Source organism: Phyllopteryx taeniolatus, chromosome 1, assembly GCF_024500385.1.
Source record: "Phyllopteryx taeniolatus isolate TA_2022b chromosome 1, UOR_Ptae_1.2, whole genome shotgun sequence".
Lineage (NCBI taxonomy): Eukaryota > Metazoa > Chordata > Actinopteri > Syngnathiformes > Syngnathidae > Phyllopteryx > Phyllopteryx taeniolatus.
In genome coordinates, this window is record NC_084502.1 from 4,072,732 (window position 1) to 4,093,485 (window position 20,754).

At 44.4% G+C, this 20,754-nt stretch overlaps 1 protein-coding gene across 4 annotated transcripts in view; it reads left to right on the plus strand.

Moving 5' to 3' along the window:
* zbtb46 (zinc finger and BTB domain containing 46) overlaps positions 1-20,754 on the plus strand; it is a 103,957-nt gene that overhangs the window by 78,167 nt on the left and 5,036 nt on the right. For 3 of the 4 annotated variants that reach the window (XM_061757093.1, XM_061757176.1, XM_061757260.1), the window contains exons 4-7: positions 8,280-8,591; positions 15,404-15,738; positions 16,780-16,825; positions 16,922-20,273. In XM_061757093.1, coding sequence (XP_061613077.1) covers positions 8,280-8,591; positions 15,404-15,738; positions 16,780-16,825; positions 16,922-17,694 — 1,466 coding nt within the window. In that variant the 3' untranslated portion in view covers positions 17,695-20,273. Of the gene's footprint in view, positions 1-8,279; positions 8,592-15,403; positions 15,739-16,779; positions 16,826-16,921; positions 20,274-20,436; positions 20,613-20,754 lie in introns of those variants that run through there. The other variant, XM_061757351.1, reaches the window with a different exon arrangement.

Consider the following 20,754-nt stretch of genomic DNA (forward strand, 5'->3'; position numbering starts at 1 on the left):
CCACCAAAATGTAATGTCAAAGAATATTGTCTTCCCAAAAATAAAGATCCAAGTGTGTTTCTATCCATCCATTTTCTTCACCGCTCATCCTCACTAGAGTTGCGGGCGTACACCCTGAACTGGTAGCCAGCCAATCGCAGGGCACATATAAACAAACAATCATTCGTGCGCACATTCACACCTACGGGCAATTTAGAGTCTTCAATCAACCTACCACGCATGTTTTTGGGATGTGGGAGGAAACCCACGCAGGCACAGGGAGAACATGTAAACTCCACACAGGCGGGGCTGGGATTTGAACCCCGGACCCCAGAACTGTGAGGCAGATGTGCTAACCAGTCTCCACCGTGCCCCAAGTGTGTATATAAAAAAATATTCAAGCACTGAAGCTGACAAAAACATAACCACAGCGGCAGTATGACAGTGTCACTGCTGTTTTGACCTCAAATTTCAGTTTTTGTTAGTGTCTGTGGTCCCAAAAATCTTAAATGATGACTTACTACTTCCAAAAGACATTGATATTATTACTGATGACAAGCTAATTTGACCACACTTCACCGTATTAGTTTACACCTGACAAAAATAACGTTGCTGTCCTTCCTGCCTCCGACGGGCCCTGTGTGAATGTGTGAGTACTGAGCGCTGCTGAGTCTTTCCTCAGTCTCATTGTTCAAACTTGAGCACTGTTCAAGTTGTTGTTGCTGTTTATTTAAATTTTTTAACATAATGACAAACTATGAATATTTCCACTCAGTGTGTCAGTGTTTTGTCACTCAAGTCAAATAAAAGTCCCTGCAGAGTAACAGACAAGGCAGTATGCCGCTTCTGATGAGACGTGCTTCACTCTTTATTAAATTGAAATGCTTACAAACCTACCCAAATACCAGTGGCCTTCTAAACCAACCCTGAGTGACACCGGCATGCTTTGAGGATGGCCCTTGAAACAGAGCAGCAACTTGTTACCTCTGCAACTCATTTGTGCGACTGGTTTACGCCAAAAGTGCAGTCCTAATTTGGCAGCCTGTGCTGTGAAGAAAAACATGTTCACACGGCGCTCGGAGATCTTCATCAGAAAGTTTTTCTTCGGGGTTGTCAAAAGCTGCGGATGAAGGCTAAATAACTCAAGCAAAATTATTCACTTTATAAATATATCTTGCCCCTGCAAAGCCTCCCACCTACGGTGGCTCCCCCTCAGCCATTCTGGCTCCCCTGCACCCGCCCACACTCCATCACCCCACTGTCCACCTCTCACCCCTCTACTAGTGCAGTCGCTGATGCTCCTCATCGCATCCCTACCACCCACACTAGCCCCCCGCCCACTCTCCCCCTTCCCACCTCCCCCAGCAGTACCACCGTCTCCACTTGTACCATCTCTCTCTCGCTCTTTCTTTCTCTCTCCTGTCCTCTACCACTCTCACCCCTCTGTCCCTCCCTACTCTAAAGCCTTCAGGCTCTGCTTGATTTATGCCTGCCCTCCCTATATCCACTCACACGCACGCATACACGCGCACTCACACTACCACCACCAGCCTTTCCTATCTCTTGTGGAGGTTGTGGCCCGGCTAGTCCCGAAAAACAACAGAGGGAGAGCGAGCCAGTGAGGAGGACTCGGAGAGAAAGAGAATAACAACTTATTTTGCTTCCCATCCGCCCTCCTTTTTTAACCCGGCATTTTTTTCATTCCCCTCTCCCACACCGCTTTTTAAATTGCCTCTGAATTCTTGAGCTGTTTTAGTGGCTCACTCCCTCGTCTCTCATCTGAAATTACTTTTTTACCCTCTTAAACATCAGCATGCTGAGGAAGCACCTTCCACCTCGGCCTCCCCCACTTCGTCCACTCGAGGATAAACACAGTAATCACGCATGCAGGGCATGGGAACAGTTTGGGGGAAGAGGTGACATGTCCAGGATGGTTAAGCAGCAAGTTACTGAGGCTTGTAGAGCACAAGAGAGCTGTCAGAGAAGAAAATAGAACTTGTCTGAATGAAAGGGAATTGAAGTGCATACATTTCCATTTTTCTATTTTGTTTCAAGACAGCATTTGAACAGACGTGAGGCCATCAGCATTTGAATGTGTAGGCTTTGCAGTTTTTGTAAGCATATGGCTATGACTCGCCAGTTGTCGCAAAATTGCCACCCAGCAAGAGGTTGTTGTTGTTTTTTGTCCCCGACTGCAGTTCAGCGCTAGTTTGAGAAGCTTTATAGCCGCCAAACTGCTCCAACGTAAAGAGCAATTCACACCATCCATGGCAAGTTTCTCGTAACAGGATGTGTTCTTCACAAACCAAGCAGCAGTTGACCTGATACTCCCACCAATGATGAGAACACCGAACCTCTAGAGCAGGCATTTGTGCAAAGACAGAATAAGTCCATGCCCAGAGCTGCTCTGGAACTCTGCATCAACAAAAGCTTCATTCATTAGATGTTTCGGAGAGTGATAAACCTTTACTTCAGGTTGTTCAAAGGCTTCAAGCAGAAGATTATGATTCTCAACAACCCAATCATGGAAAGGGTAACGTGGACTACGTGTAGGAACAGCCATAAAGCTTCTCAAACTGGTGCTGAACAGCAGTCGGGGACAGAAAGATTTCTTGCGAGGCAGCAATTTTGCATTACTGCAATGTCAATTGGCGCACCATGGACAAGGGAATGATATACTTACAAAAACTATAAAGCATAAGCTGTCAAATGTTGACAACTACATATGTCCGAACGATACCCGAAGCAAAAGGGAAGTGGATAGGGACTTTTTTTTTTTTTTTAAACTTCTCCACTAAGCTTAACAGTGTGTGGTGCAGTCTTAAATAAAGAAGCTTGCTTTTGTGACACCAAAGTGCGCCCGGTCCCAGGGCAAGTCAGCGAGCGTGTGCCATCTTCATCGGTCACAGTTGGGATCAGGTGATGTACTGTGAGTACAGCAGAGTTTGGCAAATTTGGGGGCAAAATCAATCCCAAATTTAAAAAAATAAATAAAAAACAAAAAAATAAATAAATAAAAAGGCACTGGAACAATGACGTGTTCCGTTTTTCAGTCAGATTTCAATGCTCATCAGTGCCTCCAAAGATTATTGAAAATATAATGTTGTCATCAGTACATAAAACATATACACAAATGTTTCCCAGTTTATTAATTTTTTTATCATGTCCTGTCAACTTATCCTTTCAAAAGGCCTCTTAGTTTGGCGCACGCACGCACACACACACACGCACACACATACAGAGACACACATAGTCTTCCCCTTGTTCGCACTTCAATTCCCTTTCATGCAGACAAGTTCTATTTTCTTTTCTGACAGCTCTCTTGTGCTCTACAAGCCTCAGTAACTTGCTGCTTAACCACCCTGGACATGTCTGCCATTGTGTTTGGTTACTTTCTTTGTTGATTTGAAGGTGACACACTTACATGTATCTCGCTGGCTACAACCGCACAATCAACTGTTTCTTCCAACCATAAACTGTAACTCTCTCAATGGATGTCGAATGCAGTGTCTCTCACCACATGTTCGAAGATGGGTTTTTTTCGTTCAACACATCTTTTATTTCAAGGCCAATCTTGTTACTGTGTTTTTCAAACCCCCACCACACCGCTCACACAAACATTTTCAGGGTGCGCGCTCACACACGCGAACAAGGAAAAGCTCGTATTTGCTTTTTTTATTTAAAGGTTGTTTTTTTTATTTGGCGAAAACGTGCAAGCCAAGTGTGGTTGGCTACCATGGCAACAAAATTAAACGGAGGATCTCTTCAAAAAGCAGAAATCAAAATTATTCTGACTCTTTTATCAGAGGGAAAATGAAATTCCGCACGCCATAAAGAGACCACTGCGGAGGGCAAAAAAATAAGGTAAAGCTGAGGAAAACGTTGTTGTTTTTTTGTGGGCATCTTAACCATTGATATCCACAGGTCGTTAACAATCAGCATATGTGCACAAAGGAATGATGTAACTGCTGTGTCTCTAAAACCCCAGATAAACCTATTGCCTGTAAAAATGACACCACAATATGTGTGTCTACAAATCCTGAGCCCGGCGTCCCTCTGACGAAATCTATAAACTGCGCGCCCGGGATTAGGTGTGGACTGTTCCTGCCGTGGTAAATGATTTTATCTGTCGGAACAGGATGAGATTCAAGAAACACACAATCTACGCCGACCCAATTACTCTTACATAAGTGAAGGAGGATTATATTCCGATGATTTTGTGCAGAAGCCTGTTTGTGGCTAGCTGAATACTAATTTCTAATATCTGGCGCTTAGTCTCAGTAATGTGCGTAAATCCTCAAAAAGCAGGCTAGCGGGAGAGCCCCACTAACAGATTTCGAGAAGGGATGTAATTCCGCCTGTTGACTCTTCAGCGAGTGCTGGTTCTTGGTTTTGCATTGTGTGAATAAAGTATTGTCACTGTTTACTTAGGAGGAGGGAGGATTTATTCCGTCTGTCGACGCATGTGTCCAAGCGATGCTGGGAAAAGTGGTCACTCACTCGTCCACTGAAAAAATGAGTGGAGCAAGATGAGGGTCAATGGGGGCCCTCTTTTCTCTCTCTTTCATTTGTATCCTCTCCTTCCATTTGTCCGCCTTTCTGTGTGTGTGTGTGTGTGTCATTGTTGGCCAACAGCAGATCTATGTTATTGATTGACTCCTGTGGCTGCTGGGCTGCCCACTAAAGGAGGGTGCAGAGCTCTAATGAATTCCTGCACCTCATGCCCCCTACACCAACCCCTACACCTCCTTCTTAATTAACTTAGTGTGTGCGTGTGTGTGTATATATGCACATTTTATATGTACTGTATCTTGTCTCCTTCCTCCACAGATCAACACCCCAACTCTTACGCTCCCTTGCACTTTTTTTTTTTTACCTGCTTGCTTTACTCCCACTCTCCAAAGCTCCTCTTTAGCATCATTACTATAACTCTCTCCTCTTTTCCATCGCTGTAAAAAAGAGGCACCAGTCACAAAATTAGGTACCCGACCACAAAAGTTGCATTGTACGACGGCGTGTAAAAAAGCCGAGCCGTGATTTTAAGTCGACATGACGACATTTAAAGTCGAAAGGATGCGATTCAAGTCATCATGATGAGATTTAAAGTGGTCACGATAAAATGTAGTCATCACGATGAGATTGAAAGTCAACAATTGACGTGAGGATCCCAGTTGATATAGCGTTAACGTATCAAATCAAAAAATGACGAGAGCGTATTCTGGGGTAGCGATCGAGTCCCACGTGACTTTAAATTTCATCGTGACGACTTCATATCTCATCGCGATGACTTTAAATTGTGCCCTGCTGACTTTAAATGTCGCCATGATGACTTTAAATCTTGTCTCTGCCCCCCCCCCCCCAATAATCCTAGTAATCTTTCTTTATAAAGGTAATTTTTTGACAATACGTTTGACAATACAGTTGTGCCTTGAGATACGAGTGGCCTGACTGACACGTTTTATTTAGATACGAGCCGCCGTTCAGGTGACTTTTTTTGCTTTGAGATGCAAGCAAAAAATTGTGATATGGGCAGTATAATGTGGGTGTGAATTTAACTCACTTCTCAACAATTCTTCCAAAAAAGGCTTCAAGCTGTGTATTTCCACTCCCAGTTGAAGTTTACTGCCAAAATAAACAAAAGAGAATCACACTTTGTGTATTTAGAACAACTAGAACAACTTTGCTTTAAAGTCTGATAGCTTAATGGTAGTACATAATGGGAAACGACATAGACGGGCTAACAAAGAGCATTGGTGTTGCGGTGTTACAAACCTTTAACACAAGGCGTGGAGCAACACATAGACAAATAATATTAAATAATACACACAAGCATATATTATTTATCCTCTGTGAAGAACAACTTATTTTACTGGGGCTTAGTTCCTATTTTTCATTGGATTATAGTTAGCAAGTGTTTTTCATACAAATAACTAATGTACTGTAATTAATTAGTTAGTGTAGATTAGTGGTAAACCACAGTGCAGGTCAGATTTGCAAATAAATTCTGTATGTAATCAAAAAACAGAGGACCTACTGTACAGTAAAATATTCAGTGTATCCCAGGTCTGACGTAACTTTTATTTGGAAAATAACATTATTTTGACTTTTGTAAAAAGAACGGATGAGTGAAATTTTGTGGCTGCATTTTCTGTAATACTGATAGTTAATTTTACCTTGTTCATTTTTGTACATGAAGTTACATAAGCATGCGTTATGCTTAAAAATATGACACACATATTTTCAAAGGCTATATTTGAACAGTTCATCTTCTGTAAAAGTGGGTCGCAATTTGGCGAAAATAAGAAAATGCCGATCCCAGGGTGACAACATTTGAGAACCACTCCAATAGAACATCCATGTTTATCCAGCCACCCTTTGCTCTACGGTCATTTATCCAATCGGAGCATGAAAATGACAAGTGTGTGTGAGAGCGTGGTCAACATTGACCTGGTGCGCTGTGTGAGGAGGCTGGCGAGCCATCAGTATTCCAGAGATGGAGGCAAACTCCTGTCCCTGTCTCCTTGCCCTGCACAAGACATGGCCGCACAGGAAACATACGTTACAGTCCACCGTTGTCGCTCAAGTCGACCAAAATCTTGATTTGTCCTGACATTTTTTTCCCCATTTTTTTGCCCTTCCTCACAAAAGTTTTTTGTGCCTCCTTGATTGTTAAAAGCAACTTTAGCAGCTCTATTGAGCCGTACATCAAGATATTACGATAACAGGAGGTTTCTGTCCAGAGAAGTCGCACGTAATTCTTCACAGTGCTCAGAAATGTCTTGTGTGGCAGTCGTTTCAGTCAGTCCTTTAAATACTCAAAGCTAGTGATGTGCAGAGTTTATTAGGGCTGCAACTAATGATTATTTTGATAATCAATTCATTTGTCAATTATATTTTTGATTAAAAAAAACAACTTACATTTCCATCCCTTTATTCAAAAACAGGACATTATTTGAAATTGACAGTGCAGGAAATGCATAAACATACAGTAAATTGTTTATGATTCAGTTACCAGTTTGGCGCGTAACGTCAGAAAAGGGGTAAAAATGTTAATAATTGTTTTCGAAAGTAAGAGATTTTTGCATAGGTCTTATTTTGAGCAAAGACATTCAGTTTTCTTATAATAAGAATTATAGTTATTAATATTTACTGTTGAGAGGCTGAAATTACGAGGATTTGGACAATTTAAACTTCAACAAGGTCTCTAAACGATCAATCGATGATCAAAAATCATTATCGATTTGTTGCCGATGAATCGTTGAAGCTCTACAACTTGTATTCTCGTATTTGTTCAGAGAGAGCAGCCTGTCGTCAGTTAAATGTCAATTAGGATTTGACAATTGTGTGTGCGCACAAGTTTCTGGGAATGTTGGCTGTCATCAGCTGTGTTGCATCGCTCCACGTGAAACATCGAACATCGCATCGACTGCTGACAGCTTCTCGACACACTCCCCTTTCCAGACACAAAACACACACATGCGTGTTTGTTTCCTTCCTAACTTTGGAACAGTAGCGGACTGTTGATTATGAGGAACGAGAGTTGAATAAAATGTAACGCTTGTCTGCACGTAAACGGCAGCTCTGCTGAGAGGTTTTAAAAGAATTGCTTTAATACGGTCTTTCTAGCCGGCACGGTGGGCGACTGGTTAGCACATCTGCCTCACAGTTCTGGGGACCGGGGTTCAAATCCCGGCCCCGCCTGTGTGGAGTTTGCATGTTCTCCCCGTGCCTGGGTGGGTTTTCTCCGGGCACTCCGGTTTCCTCCCACATCCCAAAAACATGCGTAGTAGGTTGATTGAAGACTCTAAATTGCCCCTAGGTGTGAATGTGAGTGCGAATGGTTGTTTTGTTTCTATGTGCCCTGCGATTGGCTGGCGACCGGTTCAGGGTTTACCCCGCCTCCCGCCCAAAGATAGCTGGGATAGGCTCCAGCAGCCCGCGACCCTAGTGAGGAGAAGTGGTAAAGAAAATGGATGGATGGATGGTCTTTCTCGTGTTCTCTCTTTCAAACTGATGCCGCTGTCAGGTAAAAGCCTTAAATCGTGACAGCTTTTTCAAATATGATCTTTTTTTGTACGAGCGTCATCCCTTTCATCCTCTCAGCAAGCGAGTCGCAAATCCCGAGCGGTAGAGTCTCGGCCATCGAGAGAAGCATGTAATGGAATAAAGTTGAGGCAACACTGGGTGAGGCATTGCCCGTTGCCGCTCACTCGACTGGCTCTTGTCGCGCGAACAGACATTTTAGCGATGGCCAACAAAAGGACATAAGTCTTGTCTCCTGTCGCTTCCTGTCTACTCAGACGCAGACGTGACCAAGCCCAACAGCTCAGACAGCCGCGGCGAACGCCTAGACTTCTTCCTCAAACAGGAAGATGCTCTCACGGCAGAGCCGGGCTTCCTGGGTCCCAACGAATCGGAGGAGACGGGGGGAGGAGGACGAGGAGGAGGCGGTGGAAGCAGAGATGGCGGCGGCGGGATGATCTCGTCGGTCGCCAACCTGAAGGCGGCGCTGATGAGTAAGAACAGCCTGCTGTCACTCCGGGCGGAGATGATGGGAGATGATAACCCCTTGCTCTATGAGTACCTTCCCAAAGGAGGACACTCTTTGTCTTGTAAGTCCTTATTTACTGACACACAAACACACACACACACACTACATCAGGGGTCACCAACATGCGTAACCTGTTCTAAAAGTAGCTAAACAGTGATGGGATATTGTGATTTCCTCGGAATGTTGTAGAAGTGATCGTTTGAAAATGTAAACACTTGCAGAGTCGCATATTGATATTGATCTGTTTCCTACCTTGTTAAATCGTTGTTGATAATTATTGTGAGAAATCGTCAACATGATCAGTCTCTTCACATAAACAGTATCTTTAATTATTAATAGTAACTTATAATTGAAGGTTATTTTAGGATGTTTGTTATTTCATAAATGTGTATCAAATTTGTAGCCCTTCGCATTAATCATACCCAAAACGTAGCTCTCGGTTTCCAAAAGGTTAGTGACCTCTGCCCTAGACAAATATTGTAGCTTTAGTTTTTTTTACTACACTAACTTCATAACATTGTTGGACACCAAAGTAATAGCGTATTTATTCAGTTAGCATTTGGTGAAGTATAATTTTTTTTTTATTATCCATCATTTGTTCTTATTTAAATATTAATTTTGCACTGAAAACTATTACATACACTGTAGTTGATCGAAAAGTAGTGCAATAAAAATAAAGATTTTTTTTTCCCATCACATCAGGAATAATCGTGATTAGTATTCGTGATTACGATATTGATCAAAATAATTGTGATTATTATTATGGCCATTATCCTACAACTGGTGTACATTCATGTGGTCCATGTGATGACACACCAGATGGTTTTGTTGATTTTAAAGAGAGCTTAACAATTCCATCTGGAAAAGAAACTGATGCATTTGTAGTTTGTAGTTTACTTCCGATTAGTTTGGCAAAAGGAACCCCTGTGAATCTGAATGAAATTCCACTCGCAGTCGGCCTGTATATTCCTATTGAGGTGTTTATATGGAGCGTTTTCATTCAGTTTGAGCTTCTAAACCGATTCTAATTGGAGTATAAGGCTCCATGTAAACCCAGCTAATGACAGGGCACTTGAAACTTAAAAGTACACAGATGCAATCTCTCAAACCCACCTGCGGGTCAGAGAGAATCAGATGAGCATCTTCCACTGTTTCCCTTGTCAGCATGTGTCTGGAAGCTTCTGTAGGCGTGCACCTACAGTATATATGTGCGTGTGTGTGCGTGTGTGCATAGCCACTTGGCTGCACATGGCTGTCAGTCGTCAGCGGTGACTCAGTGCAAGAACATTTTGTCGGGATAGTTTGCGCTGTCATCAAAGATTTGTTTGGTTATTTGTCAAGGTTCCTTTGAGCGCATCGCCGCAGCTGTTTTTCAATTTTATCACTCAAATGACAGTAATGTTAAAGGTTTCCAAATGATCACGCATAACCGAATAATATATTCATTTGTTATTGTAGCTGTATTCCGCCTTTAAGATTTCTTTTTAATGCATTTGCTTCAACTTTAATGTTCTGCTAAGTGATGCAGCATATTAGTATAACCCAGAAGCTCATCAATAATCTCATCAATAATTTCAATAACTGGCAATGTGAAACGTCCTAATTAACCAAGTTAACAAGTTTATTATTATTTTCAAGTTTGTGCGTGTGTGTCCGTGTCGCGTATGGGGAAAATGATGCACGTCTCGTGTTTGTGTTCCTTTACTTTTACCGGCTAGTAATTGGACCTTTTGTCGTGAGCTTTGACTGTCTTTATAGGCAGCAGAAAAGCAAAGGCAAAGGAGAACAACCGCCGACCCGGTCGTGCCCCACTCACCTACAAAATGAAAGACGGGGACGCGCTCGCTCTTCTATGTCACATATGCGAGTGTTACCTCTGTACGATTGAGATGTTACCGTTGGCTTCAGAAGGAATGAGATGCTGTCACAGGCTCGCACGATCCAGAGAAGACAAAAGACGCACTCTCAGACTCTGTTTTGACTGTGTATATGAATAGCAGACTTGGAGAATTCAGAGAATGTTCAACATTTGCTCTGTGCGGGAAAGAAAGCGCACTGAACAAAGTTAGTTTAAAAGTTTCAAGACAAGTCCAATTACCTCGATTCGACTTTTTCCGATTTGAAAGAGACCTTGGGGACAGTTTTGGTTGGTTATTCTGGAATAAGTCTGCACGAAAGTGTTTTGGGAAATGGCCAACATCACCGCAGTTTGCCAGTACTCTTGTTTTCTCCCACCGTGCATCTCCTTCACCCCCACTTCACATCCTTCCTGTCCCCTTTCCTCCCCCGACTCCCTCCATCCACTTCTCCTTCACCCCTGCGTAACACTCATCCCTCACACTCATTCCCTCCCCTTCTGCCCGCATCCTTCACTTCCTCCTTATTTGGCCGGCTCTTGTCTCTTCCCCATCTATGCTTTAATGCGGTGGAGCATCAAAGTGTGTCTGTTTAAGATCCTGGGAAAGTATTGATCACGGGCAGGAAGGAGGTATAGAAAGGTGACCCGGTCCAATCCTAGGAAGACCTCTGAACATCAGCAATCGGCCTTGACTTTTCCTTCAGTATCTTATTTGCATATGTGCTTAGTCATTCAGTGGGTATTTACCTAACTGTAGAGGGGAGAGGCTTCCATTTGTTATTACAACCCCAAATGAAGTTATTATTATTACTTTTATTAATAACAACCCCCTTCATTTGGGTTTGTTATTACAACCCCAAATGAAGTTGGGACGTTGTGTTAAACATACATTTAAAAAGAATACAATGATTTGCAAATCATGTTCAACCTATATTTAATTGAATACACTACAAAGACAAGATATTTAATGTTCAAACTGATAAACGTTATTGTTTTTAGCAAATAATCATTAACTTAGAATTTTATGGCTGCAACACGTTCCAAAAAAGCTGGGACAGGTGGCAAAAAAGACAGAGAAAGTTGAGGAATGCTCATCAAACACCTGTTTGGAACATCCCACAGGTGAACAGGCTAATTGGGAACAGGTGGGTGGCATGATTGGGTATAAAAGGAGCTTCCCTGAATTGCTCAGTCATTCACAAGCAAAGATGGGGCAAGGTTCACCTCTTTGTGAACAAGTGCGTGAGAAAATAGTCGAACAGTTTAAGGACAATGTTCCTCAACGTACAATTGCAACGAATTTAGGGATTTCATCATCTACGGTCCATAATATCATCAAAAGGTTCAGAGAATCTGGAGAAATCACTGCATGTAAAAGCGGCAAGGCCGAAAACCAACATTGAATGCCCGTGACCGTCGATCCCTCCGGTGGCACTGCATCAAAAACCGACATCATTGTGTAAAGGATATCACCACATGGGCTCAGCAACACGTCAGAAAACCAATCTCAGTAAATACAGTTCGGCGCTACATCCTTAAGTGCAACTTGAAACTCTACTATGCAAAGCAAAAGCCATTTATCAACAACACCCAGAAACGCCGCTGGCTTCTCTGGGCCCGAGTTCATCTAAGATGGACTGACGCAAAGTGGAAAAGTGTTCTGTGGTCCGACGAGTCCACATTTCAAATTGTTTTTGGAAATTGTGGACGTCGTGTCCAAAGAGGAAAAGAACCATCCGGACTGTTATGGAAGCAAAGTTCAAAAGCCAGCATCTGTGATGGTATGGGGCTGTGTTCGTGCCAATGGCATGGGTAACTTACACATCTGTGAAGGCACCATTAATGCTGAAAGGTACATACAGGTTTTGGAGAAACATATGCTGCCATCCAAGCAACGTCTTTTTCATGGACGCCTCTGCTTATTTCAGCAAGACAATGCCAAACCACATTCTGCACGTGTTACAACAGCGTGGCTTCATAGTAAAAGAGTGCGGGTACTAGACTGGCCTGCCTACAGTCCAGACCTGTCTCCCATTGAAAATGTGTGGTGCATTATGAAGCGTAAAATACGACAACAGAGACCCCGGACTGTTGAACAGCTGAAGCTGTACATCAAGCAAGAATGGGAAAGAATTCCACCTACAAAGCTTCAACAATTAGTGTTCTCAGTTCCCAAATGTTTATTGAATGTTGTTAAAAGAAAAGGTGGTGTAACACAGTGGTAAACATGACCCTGTCCCAGCTTTTTTGGAAAGTGTTGCAGCCATAAAATTCTAAGTTAATGATTATTTGCTAAAAACAATAAAGTTTATCAGTTTGAACATTAAGTATCTTGTCTTTGTAGTGTATTCAATTAAATGTAGGTTGAACATGGTTTGCAAATAATTGTATTCTGTTTTTATTTTTGTTTAACACAACGTCCCAACTTCATTGGAAGTGGGGTTGTATTTATCTAGAGAAATGGCAAGAAATTGGCCATGGAACTTAACTGAAGGCGCCTTGCTCTCCGGAGCATGAAAATGGAGGCGCACGACATTGCGGAGTAAGCACAGTGCCCAAGGGAACCCTGATGACCAGAAAATCTCATTTACAACCGACTCCACACTTTGATACATGCGATGGGCTGTGGATGTGCCTCGGTTGGTTGTTTCAAGTGGATACCCAAAAATACAGTACAGATCATTGAAACAGGGCATTATTAGAGTTCTGTACGTAATTCACGCTTCCAAAGGGACGTGGCTATTTCCATCTTAAAGTTTGCTATTGAGCTGACCCTCACCTTGTTGTCAAAACATTGTCATTCAAATGCATCCATTTGCTGTCAGAAGCAACACGCGTCCAAGCATGCGGTACATCAAAAATACAGTGTGCAATGTCAGTCAGCCTCCTGAATCCAATTAGGATCAATGGGACTTGACCCCGTTCCCCCTTTGTGTGTCAGGCAATCGATGCCAGACGGTGGATTTCGCCGGACCGTCCCCGGCTCACCTGTCCGCACTGCTGCCGTGTACACTGTGTGCAGAATGGCCAATTAACTGGAGGGATCATTCTGACATTAGTGGCCTGCTCTCATTGCAGCACATTTCAATGATATAAAAAAATCAAACAAAACAAAAAACGTCATCTTCACAGCAAATTTCCGATGGGTGAACAAAACAAAATCTTGACATATAGTTTCGGCAATTATTTAACCCAAATTTCACGTGTTCCGCTGTCTGATTAAATGCAAAAAGAAGACAAAAGCAGTAAGAGCAGAAGTGGGATTTTTATTTTATTTATTAATTTTTTTAACATCTTGCTTCTGTTTATTCAGAGCTGAGAGGTTGATTCAAAATCTCTCTTGTTACTCTTTCCTCAAGTACAAACGTAATTTCTGAAGAAAAAGACAAACCCGAGAGCTTTTGTCGGCCAAGCCAGAATTTGTTGAATGGGGAGGTGGCGGGAGGAAGCAGGAGAAACGAAGCCCATTTGTTATTGCTCAATGCTGGTTGGCTGCATTTTTATATTCAACGCAAAACTTTCAGCACAGAAAAGGTACATATCGGCGGCATCAGGCTGAAACCTCCTTTGTCCAAATTTGCTCAATTTCATCTTTTTTCACAAATCGATTGGTCAGTCCCCATGTAGTTATGTTCTTATTTTTTTTTTTTTTAATTACTGACCAAGCTAAAATGTTGAAAATGGCTTTCTCTCTTTGACGATGCAATGTTGATGGTTCAACTGGCATGCCGTGTTTTTTAGGGTTTTCTGAAAAGTGATGGTTTTGGAAGTACGAGGTTTCCGCCCGACGCCAGCGTGATGTAGTCTGTTGTGATGCGACATTTAACTAAATATACAATAACAAGTATGAGCGATATGCACAATTCTAATGAGATCTAATACAAGAGTTGCATTCAAAATGGCTTTACAGTAATGATATTGCTCACTTTTGGGTGGAATTAAGTTTATTTTTAAAGCTGCCTTTTTAGTACTGGTCGTGTATTTGGTTGTATTGTACAGCTGCTTTTGAATGCGTCGTCGGTTGAGTGTTTACTGTATGTGCATTTCAAATTGCTCATCTACTCTTTCTTTCACTGTGACCTCCTCCCTCTCCGTGTTGCCCCCTCATGATGTCGCCCGAGGTGGGGAAGAGAATGGGAGTCTAGCATTCGTGTGTGTTCTGAGTAAGTGGGAGTGTCGGGTGCGGTAGTGCAAAATTCCAGGAATCCGTCCACGGTCAAGCCTCAGCGTTGTGAGATTCTGTCTATTGTGTCGAGGAAGGCGATAAATGGTTCACGGGTCACCCACTGCATAACTCTGCCGGCCACACTGGCACATACTGTGGCACACACAGTAGCGGTAATTAATATAAATGCACAATGAACACAAAATATCAACGTGGGAATAGTTAGTGGGAAGTCTGTGAGATGTTTTTTTGGTTGTTTTTTTGTTTGTTTTTTAAATTCTGGTGTGTCTGAACTTGTTGCTGGTAAATATCCTCCCTGGTTGATGTCCTTTTGCCCTGCGTGTACAGAAAGTCGTCAGTAGAACTGCAAGATGGCACCTTTCCAAAACAATCTCCATTCCCGCTACAGAGGATCCTCAAGCCTTATCCTTATATGCATTTTACTCACTCACAAAGCACCAGCACACTCTCGCAGCGCACACACACGCGCACACACACACACACACACATACATACACACCATCCTGTGTGCATGCATGTGGGTGGAAGGAGAAGGAGAGCAGAGCAAGCAAATGGAAAAAAGAGAGAAGAGAAGCCCTAAGCCTTTCCCCTCGGCTGGTGGAAAGTGAAACTTCAGAGTTTTTCTTCCTCCCCCTCTCCATCGTGTTTGATAGCGCAGCACTGGCAGCCACTGTGTGCCCCTCCACCAGCACCAGCAGCGGCGGCGGCAGCAGCACCCCACACGCCCCTCCTGCCCACTCTCTCCCGTTGTGTTCTGGTGGCCAGCTGCTAGCAGAGTGTGCAGTTGTACGTGAGTGGGTGGGTGAGACTCGTTTCCTGTGCTCCTCAGGGCTCCGCTCCGACAACTACCGCGGCACGCTCCGGCCAGGGGCCGCAGGGGCCACTGTTCATAACAAACAGAGGACTGACTCCTCCTCTCCTCGTCCTCTTCTTCTTCCTCATCATCTACCACCGACACCGCCACCGTTACCGCCACCACCATCATCATCATCAACAACATCGTTGTACCGTCCTTCCACTCCGCCCACTCCGCTGCTCCCCGCTGAGCCTCGGTCCCCGGAGACCCCCGGTTTGCGGGCAGGGGCGCCCCGGCTGCACACAGACACCTCGGACATGGAAGTGGAGGAGACCCCCGAGGGCCCGGCGCCCTCCACCGTGCCTGAGGTAAGCGCAAAGAGCCCAGCTCAACTGCAAAGAGGTGGAGGCCGTTCCCCGGGTGCCGCTCCCCCCGCTCGGATCAAACTCGGATCCGCGTGAGTGGATGGAGCATACCGGGAAGCTGCCTCACCCGATCTTGTAAACTCCCCGCGGGGCTGAGTGGTGATGGGGGGCGTGTAGGGTGGGCATGGAGCTCAGTTATAGGACGGAGTGGAGGCTATTGGGCCGATTTTCAACACTTGAGCACGTCATCACTCAGTCCGCTCGCAGTGTTTCAATCTGGCTCATTTCCTGCTTGGAAAAATTGCTCTTAGCTTTTTCTCTTTCTTTGCAGATTCTCCATTCTTTACTCATGCCTCTTTTTGTTCCACATCTTTTTTTATATAGCCAGGGCCCAAAGGGTTGCTCCTCAGTCAGTACTAGTGCTAATGTAGCTTATAGTTGTTACTTTAGAGATGACACATGTAGACACAATGGCAGCCAGCGTGTGCTTCAAGATGGCTGATAGCAGCCCAGGTGGAATCAATATTAGAAGACAATGAGAGGTTTGCTCTCGCAGTTCAGGAAATTGTTTGTTCTTTTCAGTGTGGGTGTGTGGCCGAGTGTTTCTTTTCTTTTTTTTTTTTTTTTTCTTTTTTTTTTTGTGTGCCACCGGTCTGTGCGTGTGGGTAAGTTAGCCTTCATGAGGAATATTTGATTTCAAAAGGACTTGCCTCTCAACAAGCTTCAGACAAGCCATTAGTGTACCAAGCGCCTGGCGTCGCCTGTTGTTCCTCTTTTGTGAGGATGCGTATAGGGGACTAGGAGGTGTGGCTGAAGGAATGGGTGAAAGTAGATGGAGGAGGGATGCCGTCTGGGATGCGGCGGGGGGCTCCGATTGCGGTGTTGCTGTAAATCACGTATTCATTCTCGCAATGCCTTCAAGTGCATTCACATCTTGAGTTATTTTCACAGCTTGCCTCACCTGCTCGCCTCCTACGTGCACCACAACCTCTCATACGCGCTCTGTACATTCATGTGAAATAATGTGACATTCTGTGCTTTCAGGATGATGGTGAAAAAGATAAAGATGAGCTGAAAGAATACAATGCAGGTAACACACCGAGGCTTTGACCAGTCAAATAATGAGCGGCTATGTTGTGGCTTGTATATAATTCTTTGAATTGTGATGGTTCTCTGTTTTGTTCAGCATCAGTAGGTGACGAGTCTCCTATTGAGAAGGATCAGATGGCCAAAGCGACTTGCGCCGGTCCTCTGACAGTGCCTACGTCAGTGTTCGTGGCTTCCAGAGAGATCGAGGGGCTGGCGGCGGTGGCCAAAGAGACTAAATTGGGGGTCCTGCCAGAGACCGGTGCCTGGACCTCACAGGGGTTTGCTTGCTCCCTGTGCAAGCGGCTGTTCAGCAGTCTGGAGTATCTCAGGGAGCACGAGTACCGCCACACTTTGTCTCTTATGGCGATGTCCCTGGACTGGCCGAGCGTGCCGAGTCCGTTCGCCCGGCCCGGCCGGTCCCGGTTTCTCCACTTCCCTCGGTCCCTGTATGGCTCGGGTGCGGCCGGGCCCAGCCCGACACGCTACCTCTGTTCACAGTGTCCGGCGAGCTTCACACTCAAGTCCAACGCGGACCGCCATGAGAAGACCATCCATTTTAAGGAAAAGCTCATGCAGTGCGTGTACTGCCTGAAACATTTTCGGGACCGCACGGACCTGCACCGGCACCTGTCCTCGGTGCACTCCAAAGAGAGGGGCCACGTCTGCCCGGCGTGTGCAAAGTCTTTCAGTACCCACAAGAACTTGGCCACCCACATTAAAGTTTGCTGCCAGGTGGGCTCTGTGCCAGGTGCTATGCTAGGGGGTAGCACTGGCATGCCTCAAGATGGTGATCAAGTCCCTCTATGGAGGCTTTCCGAAGAGATGAAAGTTGAAATTAGTAACTGCAGCATTTTGGACGTAGAGAACTGAGAGGATCTAGAGAGTGCAATCTTATATTAACAGCCAGCAGTTGTTCACTTCACATGTGCATTCATGCCAAGCATGATGAGAAGGCTCCCTTACAAAATCGCTCCTTATTTTTTTAATACAAACTGAATTCAAAATTGAAAAAATGTCTATGCAAAGCTAGTTAATTAGTTGAAGTCAGCACCGATAATTCACATGTTTTGGTGGCAGGCAGTAACTTTTCATTCCAACAATCCAAATTTGCCAGGCTGTGCTGGGGTTCAACGCCCTACGCAACAACAACACCTGCAGGACATTGGCTGCACTGCACCATTTGCTCTTTTCACCTCACAAGTATTTGAAACTAAAAAGATGCTTTCAAACTCTACATTCACAAGACTGGTCCGTCCACCTCCAGGTTCACGTTTAGCATTAGCCTATCCTCTGTCACCATAACAACCTGAGCTCATCCCCATCCCACAGTGCAGATGGAAAGGCTGTTTTGGACAGGACAAAGCAGACTAAAACAATAGGTCAGTTGCATCAGCTGGGCGGTGTCATTTTCTCTCTTTCCCACATCTGGAGGTTTTAAGCCACTGAGAACGTCGAAAGAAGGCCAGTAATTGGTCCTTTGCGGTAATAGCCCTCCTTAACCCTTGACCCCTAATCTAAAGAGGAAGTGGGGAAAGGGGGCAGGTGCCCTTTAAACACAATAAATTCAGTGACGTCACTGGTGCGGGAAGATAATGGTGGGCTCAGGACTAGAGGAAAGGAACTGGGGAAATACGAGAACTGGCAGCAGGAGATTGCAGCACTCGTTTTATCAAAAAATATTCACACCAATTTCTGCCAGACATTTTCTCCTCTGAATTTACAGCAAGCATTTACTCCGCAGCTATAAAACAAAATTTTGGGCCCGCCGCACACCGAGCGACACGGCTGAAGACGACTGAACTGCCACATATTGTGCGGGTTCCGCAAGTAGAAACCGTCAGCCACTAGTTTTGCTGCAATTTGAACTTTCAGTGGCAACACGACCGTGTCGCAATGTTGCGTTTTCTCCGCCGACTCCCGTTAGGTGTTACGTTTGACCGTGAGTGTGAATAGTTGTTTGTTTATACGTGCCCTGTGATTGGCTGGCAACCAGTTTAGGGTGTACAAAGAATAGATGAATGGATAGTTTCACATGTGCCTGTGGCTAAAAAGTGAAGCGTGGAGAGTCTCTGTCACCGCAATGCACGGTTGCAGCCAATTGCTGAGAGCCTCTCAAATATCCGCACTTCTTTATTTTTCTTTTGTTTTTGTGGTTTACCAAAAAATTAATAATACAGTAGAAACGTAATTTCCCAATAGGAACACCAGGGTGCAGTTTTTACATTGGAGCAAGTTGGTTATCGTATGCTAGCGGCAATTTTGTGTGATAGTCGCCGACTGCCTTATTCTCGCGATTGTCCACTTCAGCCGCGTTCGGGCCGCGTCGCTCGGTGTACGGCGGGCCCTGCTGAGTTCTAATCTCGTCCACCAACACTGAAGGTAGATGCGCAACCAAAAAGAGAAGCGTTTCCCTCTAATTTCTCTCTGAGTAATTGTGCTTCCACTGATAGCCTTTTTCATACCCGCCTCCCACATGCCAAATCCTTTCAGACACAAAATCCCATTTCTCAGGTAGCACACGCAGCTGCAACAGATGGACGCTTAAGAGAAGTCAGGATCTCATCAGGAAGCACCAAATACAGTAGTTGGGATACACAGTTGAGTACAGTATGTTGCTGTGTGTATTCAGATTTGTTTTCTCTTTTGAAAAGGTTTCTGTATAATAACATGTACTTTGCTAAAAAAAAAAAAAAAAAAAAAAAGAATTTGAAATAAAGTTTGAATGCTGCGATTCAAATGTAATAAAATGTGGAAACTTATCCGGTGTTTTTTGTTGTTGTTGTTGGTGTCATACACAATTCATTAGCACAAAATAACATGTCAATCCAGCGTCTTGGGCTCTTTGTGTTCTTGCATGTTTTTTTGTTTTGTTTGTTTTTTTGTGTGTGTTTGTTTTTCCGCCCCACCCCTTTTTGCTTGCTTTACTCACAGCAGAAGTCGTTGTGACGATCGAGGTAATCATTTGATGTCGTTTTAAATGTGTCGTTGGTTCAGCGCTGCTTTTTATTCAATCGCCTCCAGTCCTGAGCTTTCATGGTCATGCACTTACGTATCACAGCACCCACACACACACACAACGTCACCTCTTTTAAGTACCATTTAAGACTCGGCTGGAGACGTAATCCTAGACTTTGCCTCACCTGACCTTTCCCTTAGATGTGAAACTAGTGCAAACATGAGTGCTTTTTCTTTTCCTCGAAGTCTTCCCTTTTGCGTGATTTTTATTTCCCCGCCGTCCGCCCCTGTGTTTATGTCTGTGTTGTCTGTCGCAGAGATCTTCTAGAGCATCTAAAGCAGACTGAATGTAATGACAGTGTTTATGCTATCGCTTTTCTTTTAGTGCTTTAGTATAAAGGAAGAGCTGTTGCCAGGGCAACTGTAGCTTTGACTGAGATCAGGGTGGCCATGGGGATGGATGATACGTTTTATTGTCGACCACCCTGCTAATTAAATGTAATAATTGAAAAAGTGACGTCTGGGTTTATTTAAAAGAGATTCATTCTAGTCCACTCTAATCTTTTTTTTTTCCGTTACCTCTACCCCCCCCCCCCCCCCCCCCCCGCCCCCCTCTCACTACACCCCCACCCCGCTCTCCTCCCTTTGTCCCTGCAGTGAATGACTTCACGGTGATCCGTAAGAAGTTCAAGTGCCCCTACTGCAGTTTCTCTGCCATGCACCAGTGCATCCTAAAGAGGCACATGCGTTCCCACACTGGCGAGAGGCCCTACCCGTGTGAAATCTGTGGCAAGAAGTTCACCAGGAGGGAACACATGAAGAGGCACACGCTGGTGAGTGCAGTTGTGTCATCGCAGATAGGGGGCAGTCTCGCACAAAAACCGGGAGATATTTGGAGAACAAAATGTTTGGCTTTGGTTTGATGGGCAAGCTATTTTTGTCAGGCCAAACACATCATTTTGGAAATATTTGACA